Source organism: Rhamphochromis sp. 'chilingali', assembly GCF_963969265.1.
Source record: "Rhamphochromis sp. 'chilingali' genome assembly, chromosome: 9".
In the NCBI taxonomy this organism is placed as follows: Eukaryota; Metazoa; Chordata; class Actinopteri; order Cichliformes; family Cichlidae; genus Rhamphochromis; species Rhamphochromis sp. 'chilingali'.
In genome coordinates this window covers 16,410,257-16,426,877 of record NC_137936.1, presented here as the reverse complement: position 1 = coordinate 16,426,877, position 16,621 = coordinate 16,410,257, and the positions used below count along the sequence as shown (strand labels likewise).

At 39.8% G+C, this 16,621-nt stretch overlaps 1 protein-coding gene across 1 annotated transcript; it reads left to right on the top strand.

Moving 5' to 3' along the window:
- Nucleotides 1–3,861: 3,861 nt before the first annotated feature.
- il10 (interleukin 10) lies at nt 3,862–12,211 on the top strand (the record flags this gene model as incomplete). Its single annotated transcript, XM_080890915.1, is given in 7 exon segments — nt 3,862–4,006; nt 4,009–4,022; nt 10,437–10,631; nt 10,791–10,850; nt 10,949–11,113; nt 11,755–11,817; nt 11,937–12,211. Coding segments are annotated over 7 exon segments (738 nt in total). The 3' UTR covers nt 12,033–12,211.
- Between the last annotated feature and the right edge of the window lie 4,410 nt (nt 12,212–16,621).

Here is a 16,621-nt window from a genome sequence, read left to right as displayed (position 1 = left end):
TATGACACAGAGACAAGAGTTTTCTAGTTTTTCTATAGAGAAGTGGTTAGGTACTCTTGGAGGGAGGGGGGACTTTCAGAAACTTTTAAACTTATATGTTATTGAAAAAGATTGTGACTGAGTCACTGTGGATCACTGTGTATATATATATATATATATATATATATATATATATATATATATATTAGGGGTGCAACGATACACAAAATTCACGGTTCGGTTCGATACTTTGGTGTCACGGTTCGATATTTTTTCGATACAAAAAAAATGTTCATGCCTTTTTAATTTGTCATTTATTAAAATTATAAATATATATTTTAACTCAAAAGTACAGTTTTTAAATTTAACCCTAACCCTTGTGCGTGTTTTTTATTTTGACAGCGAATGCGCACCTGCGGACCACTTATATGCAGCCCTGGTTATTTAGCTCGTCATATCGCAGCCACAGAAATTATTTTGTCCATGAAACCATAAAGCTGCACTTTCTTTTTGCCTTATAGTCTGATTTGTCATAACTTCTCCGTTTTGTGGTAAGCTTTTCTTTGGCTGTCACTTCTTCACCCTGACCTGTCTTATTTGGCTCAGCAGAACTAAAATATATATCCTGCTGCTTTTACACACGCACTCACATAAGCTCAGCGATTCTCTGCGCGATCAACCTCTCACAAGTTTAAGCTTGCTGCGGGAGATTTCACTTGTCATGTTTGCATAGTAAGCTACCAATTAATAAGACGATGTCAGAGGAATTGGTGCACAAATTATCATCACTCACAGATCAGTGCTGTCATTGCAAAGTGAAAGCAAAAAAACAAGCGCAAATTCAAACGCGATTTCAATATGTCACATATTGACAGTGGCTCACCGATGCCAATGACATAATTACCCAGCTACATTTCTGAAAGAATGCAAAAGCATTGACATATATTTTTCCTTCCTACAATAGCCCGACGGGCAGGGAAGAGATAGATTTTGGTAGCCCGACTGAAAAGATCGCTAGCCCCGGGACGTCGGGCTAGCGATATTGCGAGCCCTGTATCTGATTGAGGAATCACTCATCTTTGGAAAAGAGAGTTTATTACAGAGAAATGTCTCTTTCCAAAATAAAAGCTATACTATCCGCTTCTTCTGGGCTATATTCTCAGCAGCATATTAAACATATAAGGAGAATCATGTGCTAACAGCTGTCTAAATGACTCGGCTAAAGTTAGTAGCATGCTTGCTTGTTTTTTTTCTGCTTCCACTTGTCTTTGCACTAGGATGATGTCGGCGTAAATGTGCAGTCATATTCGTTGTGTTCCCACTAGTGCTTTCAGGTTAATCTCGTTGAAATGACCTTAACGCCACAACACGGCAAATCTCCGTTAACGAGCTACCGCCGATCGCTCCGTGCATGGGGCTAGACGGCCAACACGTTAACGAGCTAACTGCGCTAACACACTAGTTCCCACCCATGTAATTGAGCATTGCATGGCACATCCAACATACTGTTTTACTTTAGTGCATGACTCGCTTACCTTCAGGGTCATACGTCACATGAAAACCAAAATAATTCCAAACGCCAGATCTGAATGAGGGTGGGGGAGGTCCATGTTGCAAGGAGAGCTTAACTTCTGTCTTGCTAGCTTGCCCTGTGCTCTTCCTTCTGACGATGCTGTCTGTGTTGAGCGCTCAGTGGATCTGCGTTCGACTACTCCGCCTAGGCTGCGGAGTAGTCGAACGCAGATTCACTGAGCGCTCAACACAGACAGCATCGTCAGAAGGAAAGTTGATAAAATAAATTAAAAATTTTGTATTGTTCGATACATATGCGTACCGAACCGAAAGCACTGTATCGAACGGTTCAATATCGATACGAATATCGTTGCACCCCTACTATATATATATATATATACATATATATGTATATATATATATATATGTGTGTATATATGTATATATATATATATATATATATATATAGGGATGGGTACCGGTGTCCGGTGCCATGATGGCACCGGTTCTGACATAAACGGTAGTAACCAGACCGAAAAGCAGCGCACATTTCGGTGCTTTATTTCGGTGCTTTTTTTTCCTGAGCTGTGATACACTTCTAGCCAATCATTTTACGTTTCTGAGGATAGTAGGCGGGGCCAGGTACGTACGTTCTGTTAGAGCAGAGCTACAGATTAAAAATGCCCAAGGCGAAGCGGTCAAAAGTCTGGCTGTACTTCACAGCAAAATATGCAAACTCAGCAGCCTGCAACAAGTGCTTTAAGCTGATACTGTGATACTGTCAAAGGAGGTAACACCTCAAATCCGATGAAACACCTGGCAACGCATAGCGTTTTTTTTTTTAAAAGCCGAGAAATGCGCCGTATTTGATGGCAGCAGCAGCCGTTCTTCTCTGCGTGAGTAGCTTAATGTTGTTTGTGTGTAATTTACGTTGAGTAGGCTAACCACGTTATTACATTAATGCATGTAAGGTGAACTAGCAAACATCATCATAGCTACATGCGGCTGTCTTCTTGTTTGATGGCAGATACTCCCTACACCCTGGCTAAAAAGGCTAAAATGACCAAAGAAAAAGAGGGAAACAGCTAAACATGAGAGGTTTTTGGACAAAGTTTGTATTTTTTCCATTGTTTAAGCACTGCTTCCAGCTAAGAGTGATACCATATATGCCCCATAGCTGCAGAAAAGGCTAACATTGTCATCTTTTTACAAAAAACCAGCTGAATATGAGAGGTTTTTGGACCAATTTTGTGTTCTCCATTCTTTAAGCACCGGTTTGAGCACCGTTTGAGCACCGGCACCGTTTCAAAAGTACTGATTTGGCACCGGTATCGGGTAAAACCTAAACGATACCCATCCCTATATATATATATATATGTATATATATATATATATATATATATATATATATACACACACACACATACACAGTGATCCACAGTGACTCATTTTTTTCAATAACATATAAGTTTAAAAGTTTCTGAAAGAGTCCCCCCTCCCTCCAAGAGTACCTAACCACTTCTCTATAGAAAAACTAGAAAACTCTTGTCTCTGTGTCATAGCAAAAACCAGAGTGTCATCAGACTCAAGCCACAAGTTACAATTAACATGTAAACTAATACAACGTGCTTTACTGAATTTAATGAAAACCATTTTCTCCCTGCGACAGACTGGTGACCCTGTGTTAGCCGGGCCGGGCTCAAGCCCTTCCGTGACCCTGATAAAGATAAGCAGAAGAGAACGACTGGATGGGCACAATTTCTGATAATTTTTTTAAAATTCAGTTCAATTCAGGTTTATTTATATAAAACCAAATCACAACAAGAGTCACCTCAAGGTGCTTTAAATTGGAAGGTAAAGACCCTACAATATTAAGTAGCTGCTTCTATCTTTGGTAGTTTAATGGGTCTGACAATGCTATTGATGCTATTATTATGTAGGTCAATGATTCAGTAAATTCTGGCAGATCATTCCAGAGTCTTCCTGCTTTGCTCTTTCAGTTGCACATATAAAGACAATAACAGTGAAATTATGCACTCGTGCAGCTTAATTCTGGATAAAAGTCCGGCTGCTAACTTCTGCCCTGTCTAAAGTCAAGCAGTATTTTTTTCATTCAAGCAGATAAAAAGACTGTTGCATCCCTCCAAGTGTTATTGGGTGAAAGCATCTGTGTCTTTAATGAATGAAATAGACTGCATTTCTGGAACATTCCTACACTGACAGAACACAGGTCAGCGTGAGAGCATGAGACCCCATGTGCATAGCTACCATTTACAAAAAAAAAACCCACGCAGGTTTAACCATTTCCTTTCCAGTAAGTCTCCTCCCCCTCATATCTGTCCCATTTTGCTAGACATTAAGACAAGCGGGATGACTTCTAACATTCAGCAAGCACCTCTTTGGAAGTCTCACACAGTATTTCTGCTCTCTGAAGTCCACCTCTCTTTGGTGTTTCCTCCTGTCCATCATGGTCTCTCTCCAGAGGGCCTTTTCATCAGGCTCAAGAAATTGAACTTTTGACAGATCCAAGTGTGAGTAGTATTTCCAAATAACACTAACCCAGCATTATATTGTTTTGTAACACTAACCTGCACACTAGCCTGAAAGCTATTTTACTGATTTTTCTAACTGGATCTCCAAGTTAAGAGACATGCAGATATCAGAAATGTGATGCACTGGCCTCTACTGCAGTTTGTGCAACTTAAGTTGATTTTTAAGTTGTTGTTTTTTTTTACTGTTAAAGCCAGTAAAATGTGGGCATACTAGAGCTTATTCAGGAGCTGCTTTGCATTCGTTGGTTTCTGTTTTCGTACGTAAGCAGCCTAGCTTTTGTGCCTTTCAAGAATATATTTGATTAGGTCAGCATGCTGAGATGACTAAGCCTGCCTTCCTGATTTGTAAACTGTCAAAGATTCCCATGTTTTGTTTTATTTTGCATTGCTGAGAATTAAAGAGGAACACACTAAATAGGCATTTTTTTCTCTCTTTTTTTTTTGCATTGATCAGAGATCCCTAAACCGGATATAATATTGCCCCGTGGCTGCATTTGATCCACTTCAAAATCACACTGTTTGTGTTAGGGGACCGAATCCCAATACTCGTTGTGTCAAACATTGCTCCAACCCAAGGATCCGGTCCCCCAGCAGAAACAGAGTAATATTGTGCACGCTGTCAGGAGGATTACAGTGATTTATACATCAGAGAAGCCAAACAACCTCTGGCTAAGCAGATGGCACAACACAGAAGACCTACCTCCTCAGGCCAGGACTTTGCAGTCTATTCACACCAGCAGTTTACACCTCTTATGTACTGTTGGGGTTGGGGAAACCTGCAGCAAGCTGAGACTGAAGAAATCACTTGGATGCGTGACAAGACGTTTTTCCCATTAAAAACGCCACGTCCAAATGAACAGCATCAGCTTTTTGGAACGAGTCAATTTTTGCATCCAGAAAAGTACATCATGCTTTGTTTGTTTTCAGGACTCTAAATACATATATGATATATCCATGTATCCATATCCATGCAGCTCGAGTGCTCAAAAATAACATGCATCGTTTAATGATTCATTCACTCTGATTATTAAGGTGGTATAATATCAAAACACAATGGAATTCAAAGAATATCTATTCAATTGTCTGGAGTGGCTGTAGCTGAGAAGGGAGAGCAGGTCATCTGCTGATTGGAAGGTTGGTGGTTAGCCAGTCTGCATATTTGGCATGCAGACTGGAGTAGCCAGATTTGCATGGGCAAGATATTGCATGAATCCATCAGAGTGTGAATGTTACATAGAAAGCATTTGCACATAGAAAAAAAGTGATTGGGTGAATGAGGCATGTTGTATAAAGCACTTTGAGTGCTCACATAGGGTAGAAAAATGCTATGTAAGAGCCAGTTTACTTACCAAGTGTGTTTATATATAAAAAAAAAATAAAATATCTGACGAACAGCAGACCAAGCATGGAATTAAAACGATAAGAATCTGTGAAACTGTGATTCATCATTACAGATGCACGGAGAAACTGTTATTTTTAATTTTCACTAATTCAGCATTTATACACTACATTAAAAAGGAATGTGGAAAACATGAGCTGTCACAATGAGCAGTTCTTACTTATGTGCGGTTAACACCATCTTAGGCACATATGCAAATTACCAAATATGTGCATGTGCTTACGCACTTTGACTTTAAAAAAAAAACCCCGCTAATAATAAAGACAGTATGGAGAATGAAACCTAATTCTTGATCATATCAAACTGAAGCATATCAGTTACAAACCAGAAAGTAGATTAACGAGTGAGTAGGTCCGGGTCAGCTGAACACAGGGAATTTCAGAGTTTCCCCAGTTGACAGATGACGACTCAGCATGAGCGCAGGGCTACTTAAGTTTCACATCACACCAATACCGGTTTTTCATACTGCTTGTACAGCTCTGCAGAAATAATAAATTTGTTGACAACGTTTTATTTATTATTGCATGCTTGTGTATGTGCATGTGTTATTCTGTGTGTGTGTGTCAGGTTAAAACCACTTAGGTATTGGCAAAAAGCACTTGTATAAATGTGTGTGTGAATGAATGAGGACTGTGGTGAAAACCACTTCAAGTGCTCAAATAGAGTAAATAGCACCAGTCCGTTTGCAGTCAAGTGTGCATTAAATAAATAAATGATGATGAATTCGTTTTTTCATTTCCATCACTAAGCAGAGCACATTCATCACAGTGAGTAAGCTGGGAGGGCAGTTCAGTGACTGAAGAATTACTCGTAGTTCTCTGTTGGTCAACTACAGGGAACGAAGATGAAGCTCCAAGAAATTTGCTCTTTTACTGTTCTGAGCATTCTTCAAAATAGGCATCGATCCACCCAGTTACCAGCTGTCAGATCAGATCTCATGCAACTTGTTACCACACCCATCCATGTGAGTGTGACTGGCGGTATCAACGATACTTACTGACCCTGGTCATAGAAGATGCATTTCTAATCATTTCCTTTTTGAGAATTTCTAAAGCTACACAAAACTAGTGAAGACACACACACTCACACTTCATAACAATTGTTTATGTTTATATAACCAAAGCCACAAAATATAAACAATAACTGAAACATACCTGAGAAGAGTTGTGTGCTACAAATGAGGGGGGGGGGGAGAGTACACATACGCACACACACACACGCATTCAAACGGACAAACAATGTGAAAGTGAAAGAGGAGTGTGGTGAATGTGACTGTAAAGACGCGTTAGTTTCTGATAAACTGACAAAAAATGTGATGCACAAGGCTGAGGAAAGGCATAACTACAATACAGAGTGCAAGTCATCAGGTCTGCAGAGCACAAGAAATTCACATTCAGACGCATTGTTATATCAGCTCATTTCTGTCAAGTTCCAGGAGTGGGTTAGGTTTCAACTGGATGTGATATCAGCAGTAGTTTCATGTAAAGTGCTGAAAATCGCTGACAGCAGATTCTCAGCACTGGTGCATGACAGCATCAGCAAACTGAGGTGAAGGGTTAAGCGCAAAGACAACAGAGACACCTAATTATTTACAAGGCATACGTCTCCCAGCCGACTGTTACAACAAAGCGACAAGATGCAAGATAAGCTCTGGCTCTGCTTTGTCCCCATTTCATTGAAGCAAATTGTGAACAGGACATGAAAAGGGATGTGTTGGCAGAAGAAAACCGTTGTATGGTGTGGGAAATATCACTGCTAAAGCACTTCTTTGCGGTTTCGTTTGACAGGTTACCTTTTACAGACTGAGATGAAGACGCCGCTTAACGAAAATGTTAACTTTCTGACAGCGCAGATTCTTTTTCATAGTATTGTCATATTGCTAAAACAAAGAGATAAAACTTCACGCCTGTAGCTTTCATCTATATTTTGCAGCGTTCTAGTGTGAAAGTCACAAGTCTGTCAGTTTACTTTATTTTATATTAAAATGAGACAGAAATGCAAATGTCACCCGAGAAAGGCAGCTATATTAAAGTGTATGCGGTTTTCCTTTTTTTGGTGCTACATACTGATTCAAAACCAGGAAACAGCTTGTTACAATGTGACTGATGGAGGACTGATGTAACCTCTGTACCAGAACAGAGAAGTCGACTATAAAGTGCCTTAGCCCTTAAAGAATAAGACCCAACTTCTCTCTTGATTTATTACCTCAGCAAATACTTTGACCTTTTAGCACTGTGTTTTCAGTTTCAGTAACATTTCCCTTGCCTTAGATTGCTGTTAAGATTTTTTTCAGTCTCGAGAAGAGTTTTTGCTTGCTACAGGCTGCATGGCAGCACGGTCCTGAGTTTAATTCCACCATCAGGCCAGGGTCTTTCTGTGTGGAGTTTGCATGTTCTCCCCGTAAACAGGAATGTGTTGCAAGAGGCTACAGTTTACATGGGCTCATCACAACTGGTGAGATTGGGAAAAACGTCAGGTGTGATGAGTCTAGATTTGTGCTGTGACATTTGGATGGCAGGGTATTGCATCAACAGTCAGGCTGCTGCTGCTCGTATAATGTTCTTGGCGCACTTTAGTACCATCTTAGCATCACTTAACTGCCACAGCCTACCTGAGCATTATTGGTGTATTATTGGATCCTTACTGGGTATGTTCATCCCTTTGTGATCCCAGAGTATCCATCTTCTCATAGACACCTTCAGGAGGTTATCATGTCCCAAAGCTCAAATCATCTCAAACTGGTTTCTTGAGCATGACTTTGAGTTCACTGTACTCGAATGGCCTCCACGATCACAAGATCTCAGTCGAACAGAGCACATTTGGGATGCGGTGGAACAAGAGATTCTCATCGTGGATGTGCATAACTGTCAAGTGAATATGAACCGAAATCTCTGAGAAATGTTTCCGACACCTTGCTGAATCTGTGCCACGAAGAATTAAAGCAATTAAGGCAAAAAGGTTTCCAACTTAGTACCTACAACAGGAAGGTGTGGTGAAATGCTTAACTGGAGGCATGAAGACGGTAGCCCACAAACCAATGGATGACATCATTTTTGCTAATCTTTTGCATATGGTTTCAGGTATATCTCGTGGCAAACGGGATTAGCATTACTAATACCAGTAACACAATTTCAACCTGAACTAATCATACCTTGATAACACCTCAGTTCTGTGAATGGCAGGTCTGAAGACCTCATTTATTGTGTGGTGTGGGTTTCTATTACTCAGGAGTTTATCTGGTTAAACATCTTATGACAAAAGATTCTGACTAACAACTTAAAATTTGTCATTTTCAGAAAAATGACGTATCAGACTAGTCAGAAGTATCTTAAAAGCAACTAATTATACAAATTATAAAATCACAATGCAGAGCGCATACATGCACTGATGTGAAGTATGAGGCGTTTCCCATGAACTGGTCACTGCTGATTCATTTATTTTACGTGGAGTAACTTCAGCTGTTCCCTTACTTCCTAAGGTGTTGCCCCATGCATAGATTTTACGCTGGATTGGCCTTAATGACATAACCATGGGACCAAACGAGAGTACACTAGCTCATGACCCTCTAAGGATGGAGTTTGTCGGCTCTCGGTCTCAAATCAGGGATCTTTTACACGTTAGCGAATGGGTTAACGACTACACTATAGATTTCACAGATAATAGATATCGTGGATAGATTTGACCACTTCTTGATTTTTCTCTCCCTAACCCAAACCATAACATGTTCCCTTGCTCTGTTTATTTTTTGTAACAAACTGAAAGTTACACCATAATTTAGACATTTCAAATCTTCTGCCTTCAAAAACAACTTGAAACCCTTTTATTAAATCTCTTATTACAATATTATTGCAAAACTATGTATGTGTCACGTGTTAAATGAACTTTAGCTTGACCCTTCATTTGTCTGCTGACTGCAAAGTCTGTTTATCACACAGAGGCGATCACAGAATGACCCCCCCCCCCTCCCCACACCCACACACACGGGCGTATTTTCCAAATGCCAGTGTTGCCTAACATGCACGGCCTAAGACGACGTGTGAATTGGGGAGATATCAAATTATCTGGACTGCTGGACATTCCATTCAAAAAAAGTACTAAGGGGGAAATACCTCTTACACTCCCAACATTACTGAATCACTTCTCGGTGCGGTTTCTCTATTACAAATCTGAAAACATATATACATTGTTTTTAATGCAAAATGGTTCACTGAGAAAGGATTATGGAATCTAAGAAAGATTGCAGTAACTCCAACTCAAAGTGAAAAGCACTCTTATTACGTATGTCTGACATGCAGCGAGAATCCACAGCGTCATCATATTCAAACCACAATTCATGTCATTTCCATATGGGGGTTCGATTTCCTTTGTTATTGTGAATAGTCATACGTTGCTTTTCATGGACTTTAAACACAGTTTTTACACTGAAAAATCAGTTTGGAGTTCTTTATCTGCTCCTTTTAGGAACTTAGTAGGGTCGATGCGTGTAAACTTGTCACTTAAAAGCAACAGGTTGAATAAAAATTCTAAATATATAATGATTATAATAAGGTGATGAAGGATAACTATATTTACTATTACTGGTAGTGGTAGCAGCATTTTTATTATATATGCAATATTATTACTATATGAAAAATCATTTTTTTTTAAAACAAGCAAAAACCTATTGAATTATTGATCACAGAAAATGATGTCAGAGTTTATTTCCATGATGTCAATACCAACCCATATGATGGGAGTGGTAGAACATATGCAACACACTAGCTGCTTCTAGGCCAAAAAAAAAAATTCCCCTTCATGTATGAAGCATGTTTAACCATTTCTCTTCCAGTAAGTCTCCTCCCTCGCCAGATTTTGCTATAAATTAAAGCAACTGATGAGCTCTAGTATACACATTTTTCTCTTCTGAGCAATTCAGCAAGATCCAACAAAGCCTTTTGTGCAGCAGCAGCAGGAGCATCAGCATTTCTGTGGACCAGCTATTCTCTTCATTCCAGCCAGAACACTTCAGCATCTTATCCAGCAGAATGACTTCTCAGACCGTCCTCCTGTGCGTCCTGGCGCTCGCGTCTTTCTTCAGCTCTGCTTTGTGCTCTCCTATGTGCAACAACCGCTGCTGCCGTTTCGTGGAGGGCTTCCCCGTCAGGCTCAAGAAGCTCAGACAGGACTATTCACGGATCAGAGATTTCTACGTGAGTAAAAGCACGTTCTCTGCAGGCATTTTTGCAGCATCACCAGCCTTCCCCACAGCGGGGATGCTGCACTTTCTCACTTCTGCCTGTCAGCCTTTGTGGGTGCACGGGTGTCTCACGGCGCACTTACTATTTTTTTCTCCTTCGCTGTTTTTGCAGGAAGCAAATGATGACTTAGACTCAGCGCTGCTAGATCAGTCCGTCGAAGACTCCTTTAAGGTAAGATTCTCGAGGGGGAAAAAAACCCTCTCCACAAAAAGTTTAGGATTTGATAAGAAAAGCATGAAAATAACCACGCTGATGTTCTGCTCCATCAGAGCCCGTTTGCCTGTTACGCCATGAACAGCTTACTGGAATTTTACCTGGACACGGTTCTGCCGACAGCCATGGCCGGAGTGACTGAAGACACCAAGAACTTAAAGCCTCACGTGGAGTCCATACAAGAAATTTTCAATACCCTGAAGAGAGATGTCACCCAGTGTGTGAGTATCTGACACGTGTTAACTCCCACAGCAAAACAAACCGTGTAAATATTCACCTTGCGCTGCTTTAAGGTCACGAGTATCCTCTGTAGAATACGCAAGTGCATGCCTTAAACTACCATTCAGTGGCTTCATATGACTTTTTTGTTATGTTCGCTCAAGTCGTTAAAGATGGCAATAAAAAAAAAAAGCCGAGCAGAATTCAATAAAACTATTTACAAGTAATCACTGCAAAGTATGTTTGGTCAGGTGGATAGGGTTTGGTTGATAAAATACACCTATAAATTGAGTTATATATTGATTTTGATTTTTACTTTAAATAGCCGTTTGACTTTGTGATCATCTGCAAGGAAGTTAGCTTCTACTCTGCATTTACAAATATCCAATTTCTTAATTCATTAAACCAAAAAATTTCCAAGTACCCTGCGACAGGTTGATTCGGGTTTAAGTGAGTGCTCACAGAACGAGTCTTAATACTGCATTAGTCATGTGATTTTTGAAATGCACAAGTGTGCATCTTCCAGATTATGCAAAAAGGGAAGAGAAGAGACTGAATGTTCCCGCCTTAAGGTTCTTTTCTTAATGTTGTCCGCATGCAGATCACCAGTAGTAACATCATGTCTCTTTTGCTCTTCTTACAGAGGAACTACTTCTCCTGCAAAAAACATTTCGACATCAACAATCTGAACTCTACTTACACTCAGGTGAGTGTCAAAGTCACACATGCAGTGAGGCAATATTTGTAATCCTGATTTCAAAAGAATATGCATGCCTATACTTTTTGCCATTTGTACTAAGTGAACCTGTCTTTGCTCATATGCAGATGGAGAGCAGAGGTCTATACAAGGCCATGGGAGAGCTGGACATATTGTTTAACTACTTTGAGACATACCTGGCTTCTAAACGACACAGACAATAACCTCTGCTGGAAGACCTCCCGACCTAAATCAAGATATGAAGCTCATCTCTGGGAGAAACAGAACTTTTACAAGTATTGACAGATGTGAATTTTTTGTATGGGACTTACTGAACTGTTGTCTTTATTTTTTATGAGACGTTATAACCAATTTGTCCTATGGACAATTTTCTGTTAGGATCCTTTTGAATCATTATCATGCTGTTTTTAAAAAAGGACACTTTGTTATAATAATATTACATTTGTTATAATTATTTATAAAGATGTTTCATTCTGTGTTTTTTATATTTATTGTGCCTTCTGTTAAATTGAAATAAATTACTTTAATAATATGACAGATGTCTCTTTAGAGTTGCTTTCACGATATGTAAAAGCTGCTATGTTTGCCATTAAAAGGAATAGAGCACTGAATACATCACATCCTGCAGTATACGTGAGGAACCATAGACTGCACTGTCAACATGCTGATGCACTAACCTCAAACGTGACCCATATACATCACTTACCAGCAGCAACACTGCTGTATCTTAACTTACCGTAACTCCAACTAGCCAGCCTCACCCTCAATGGCATATGCACACTTGCATGCATGCAAAAGTAATCTCACTTAGTCACACACATTTAGAACAAAACTGACAGGCAAACTAAAACCACTCTGTCACAATGAAGGGAGCACAAAGTCATGGGGAGCAATTGCAGATTTATTTTGGGGAGGGTGTGGTGAAAGCATCATACAACAGTCAATGATCTGAACTGCAAATAAAGAAGAAGAAACTGTACACAGACACCTGTGTACTGTAGTATCTTTGACTGTTTTTTTGAAAGTGAAGCATCTACAAAACAAACTCACAAGCATCAGTGAGGTTCCAGACCTGACTCAGGGCTGCACTGAAACTACTCCAGGACATTTCGTCAGTCACTTGCTGACTCAACGTGGGATGAATAGTATCAATTCAGCAATGACAGTACCTTGCAAAAAGATATCATTCATAACTTTGTTCTAACAGGACATTGCTATTTTTTTGACCTGTGCAAAAAGCAGTTTGTCAGCAGTGTTGTGGTCAGTGCTTTTTTTATTTCGATTTTTTTAAAGATGCTTGCAGATTCACACTTCAGTCACCCCCCGCCCCCCAAAGAGCTCTGGAATCGGTTCCACGTAAACCGATTAAGATCACATCTGGTTGTTATGTAATGAGTGGACTTTCAGACAGCAGTAGCTTCAAAGCAGGCTGAGAAAAACTGAAGAATCATTTTCACAAGTATCACGCTGGTACTCTTTTACACTAAATATTCACATCCACCTAAAGCATGGCATTGAGCAGAATGCAACATCTCTGAATATTGTACAGGCATGCTCACGAACAGCAGGTCACAATAAAGAAAGCAATTAAAATATCTGTTCCTTGGGCAAATGAAATACGGCTGTGTGGAATCTTTGAAAATTAAGTTTCATGGTGTTTTCAGTGAATAGAACATTTTCACAGATGCATGCGTGTCTGATTTTGTTGACGGAAATATAAACAAAAAAAGTCTTTCACTCATCTGTTTCATGGCTCACGTGTATAGGAAAGTAACAAACAGTGCACACAGACGCATATGTGTTCCGCACCCTGGAAAAAAAAAACATTTATTCAGAGGTTTCGGTACTCGATCACGAGGCAATTAATCAAAGGGAAGGTACCTCTTATAAGACTGGTTCTAAGGCTGCAAGTGCATATTGAAAGTTCAGTCAGTTTGCCGCTTCACTATATGGACAAAAACGGTCACCTTCACATTGCACCTACAGGAGGTTTTATGACATCCCATCCTACATCTGTAGGCAGAGCACCTATGATGTCTTCCGCTCTTCAGGGAAGGCTTTCTATGACATTTTGGAATGTGTCACTGGGAATGATTGCCCACCCCCCAACAGTGGTGTTGGACAAGAGGCTTGACTTGCAATTTCTGTTCAATATTTTCTCAGAGGTGATTTTGATGGGGTAAAGGGAGGTCAGGGTTCTGTACAGGCCAGTCAGATTATTCCACACCAAACTCGTACTTTTTTTTTTTTTTTAAATTAATAGAAAAACAAAGTCTGTTTAGAAATCATGAAGCTATGTGAGGAAACAAAAGCATCTTCAAGAAGAAAAGGAAACAGCAGTCAGATGTCAAATAGACCAGCTATGATTCATTATTTTTAGAATAATTAAGATTCAGCATGTTTGCAAAGAATATTTCTACACACACATGCACCAAATTTAGATCCTTCAAAGACTGATACCCTTTAGATAGAAAGTGACAGACTCAATTATGAGTTATTAGTCCACCTTCTTGGCATGACACGATTAGTAAAAGGACACAGTGCATGACATGTCACTTTGTAGGCACAGTATGGATATTCTTCCTGGCAACCTTTCTGCATCGTTCACTGGAAAGACATCGGTGTGAGCTCTGATCATGTTGTGACGGATTTCACAAACACAATATTAAGAGCTGTTCCCCACACATTGCACAACTGGGTACTTGCTGAAAAAGGACATAACCATATTAGGTTATGTTCTGCAAATGACAAAAGTGCCACACAAAGCATGTGGTTGTCACAGTACGATCCTATTCTACTATAACTACTCACTGTATAACTGCATATAAGATGAATATCACAGTGTTTCATGGCAGAATATTAGCACAAAAACTGTTAATAATAACAATAACTATGACTTATTATTACTATTATTAATATTAATGAGGCATCTGATAGCTGCCAAATTCATTTTGTAGCACCACAATGAGCCTAAACATGCAGCCTCATTCACAGAGAACAATCTTGAAAAACAATCCAGCAACAGGTGGTCTGACTGCCATCAGCTCAGGTCTCATAGTCTGAGAATTACAGAGGAGCCACTGAGAGCCTGAATTCATAAGCTGTTCTCCAAAATAATTTATTTATTAAAGCTTGAAACCAAGAAAAAAAAGCAGCTTTTCTTAAAAACAAAAAACAAAAACAAGTTCTTTGGGTAGCAACTGAGAAATCAAAAGCCATCCATTGTATTATTTCTAGAAAGGCCCCTCACTTTGCTTTCCAGTATTTATAACTTGCACTATACTAAATGTATAGTGACACTTCCTTGTGCAACTCAGCATTAAAGATCAAGAAGCACACCTTTGTTACAGGGACCTAAAGAAAATTTATCAGAAAAACGTAATCAAAGCAACTGCACTAACCACAACATGCACGCTGGGCTGTTCTTGACAGTAAGATGATGTGGATTTCCATCACATGTGAAAGATAAGCCACTGTACATGCTAAAGTGACAACACAAGGATTCCATTTCATGTCTGGTTTACTCTGTGCTGCGGGTTTCTTGCTGAGGTAATGTGCCGCATCTACGGCTCTACTGTCTGCAGCAGGTCAAGTCAGAGCCGGCACGTACAAGAGGATGTGTGTTTGTGTGTGAGAATCAGGATGGCATGCCACTTCAAAGAACTCTGAGCTGTGTGTCACCAGCTCAGCTGAGAAGTCTCCATCCTCTACATTTCCCCACACCTTTTAAAAACAGTGAACACAACAATAACATATTGGAGGCCAACTTGCTGACAGTTTCCAGACCAGGAAAAATTATTTAATCACTTGTTTTTAAACTGATGAGGGGGGAAAAAAAACAAGCATCTAAACCAACTTCCTCTGATCGCATTTATCACAAATCACATCAGCTGCTGAGAATATTACTTTAGAAAACATGTACATATAGTGATGACATTTTACAATGCTGCTCATCTCTACCCACCCAGACCGCAGAAAGAGTCCGGGGACCCGTCTTTTGTGAAAAGCATGCCGAGTGGGCGCCCTAAGGTTCTGATGCATTTGTAGTGAGGGGTTGAATCTCCACAGGACTACTATTACAAGGGACTCCCCTGGGGCCCAATTTACCCCCTCTCTCACTTACCTGGCAGAGACACACGTTTTACAGAGATGACTGTGGGTTTCGTCACACTCAGAGCTGGAAGCTCAAAGTCTACAGTTGCCTTGCACCTGAACCATATGCACTAGCGGGAAACTGCTCTAAACACCCCACTGTTGGCAAATGTCTGTGTTGACTCAATGCCACTGTGCTGTTTTGCTACGCAAATGCGTATATTCCAGGAGTCACTCATTCTAGCAGGGATGATACAAACTGGTCACGAGTTGAGTCTGTGCACTTCGGCTGAAAGCCACAATTCCCAAATCGACACAAGAACCTGAATCATAACCGACAAGTGTTTCAGTTGAAAAATTCCCTGAATGTGGAGGCATAGGTCAAATATGAGGAAGATATTTTATTTATTTTTTTATATATATATATATATATATATATATATATATATATATATATATATATATATATATATTTCCCCCCCCCCCGTATTTATTGAATTTCATAAAATTTCAGTTATACAACAAAACAGACTTGAAGTGCAAGACTTTCAGTTTTACTTTGAGGGCACCGGAAAAGGGTTTTAGAGCTCAAAGTCTTGGCTTTGTGATGAGATCTTGAATCCATACTATACAGAAACACAGGCATTCACACACAGATCCTGTTTTTTTCTTTAAAAGAAGAGATAAGAGAAAGTTGGTG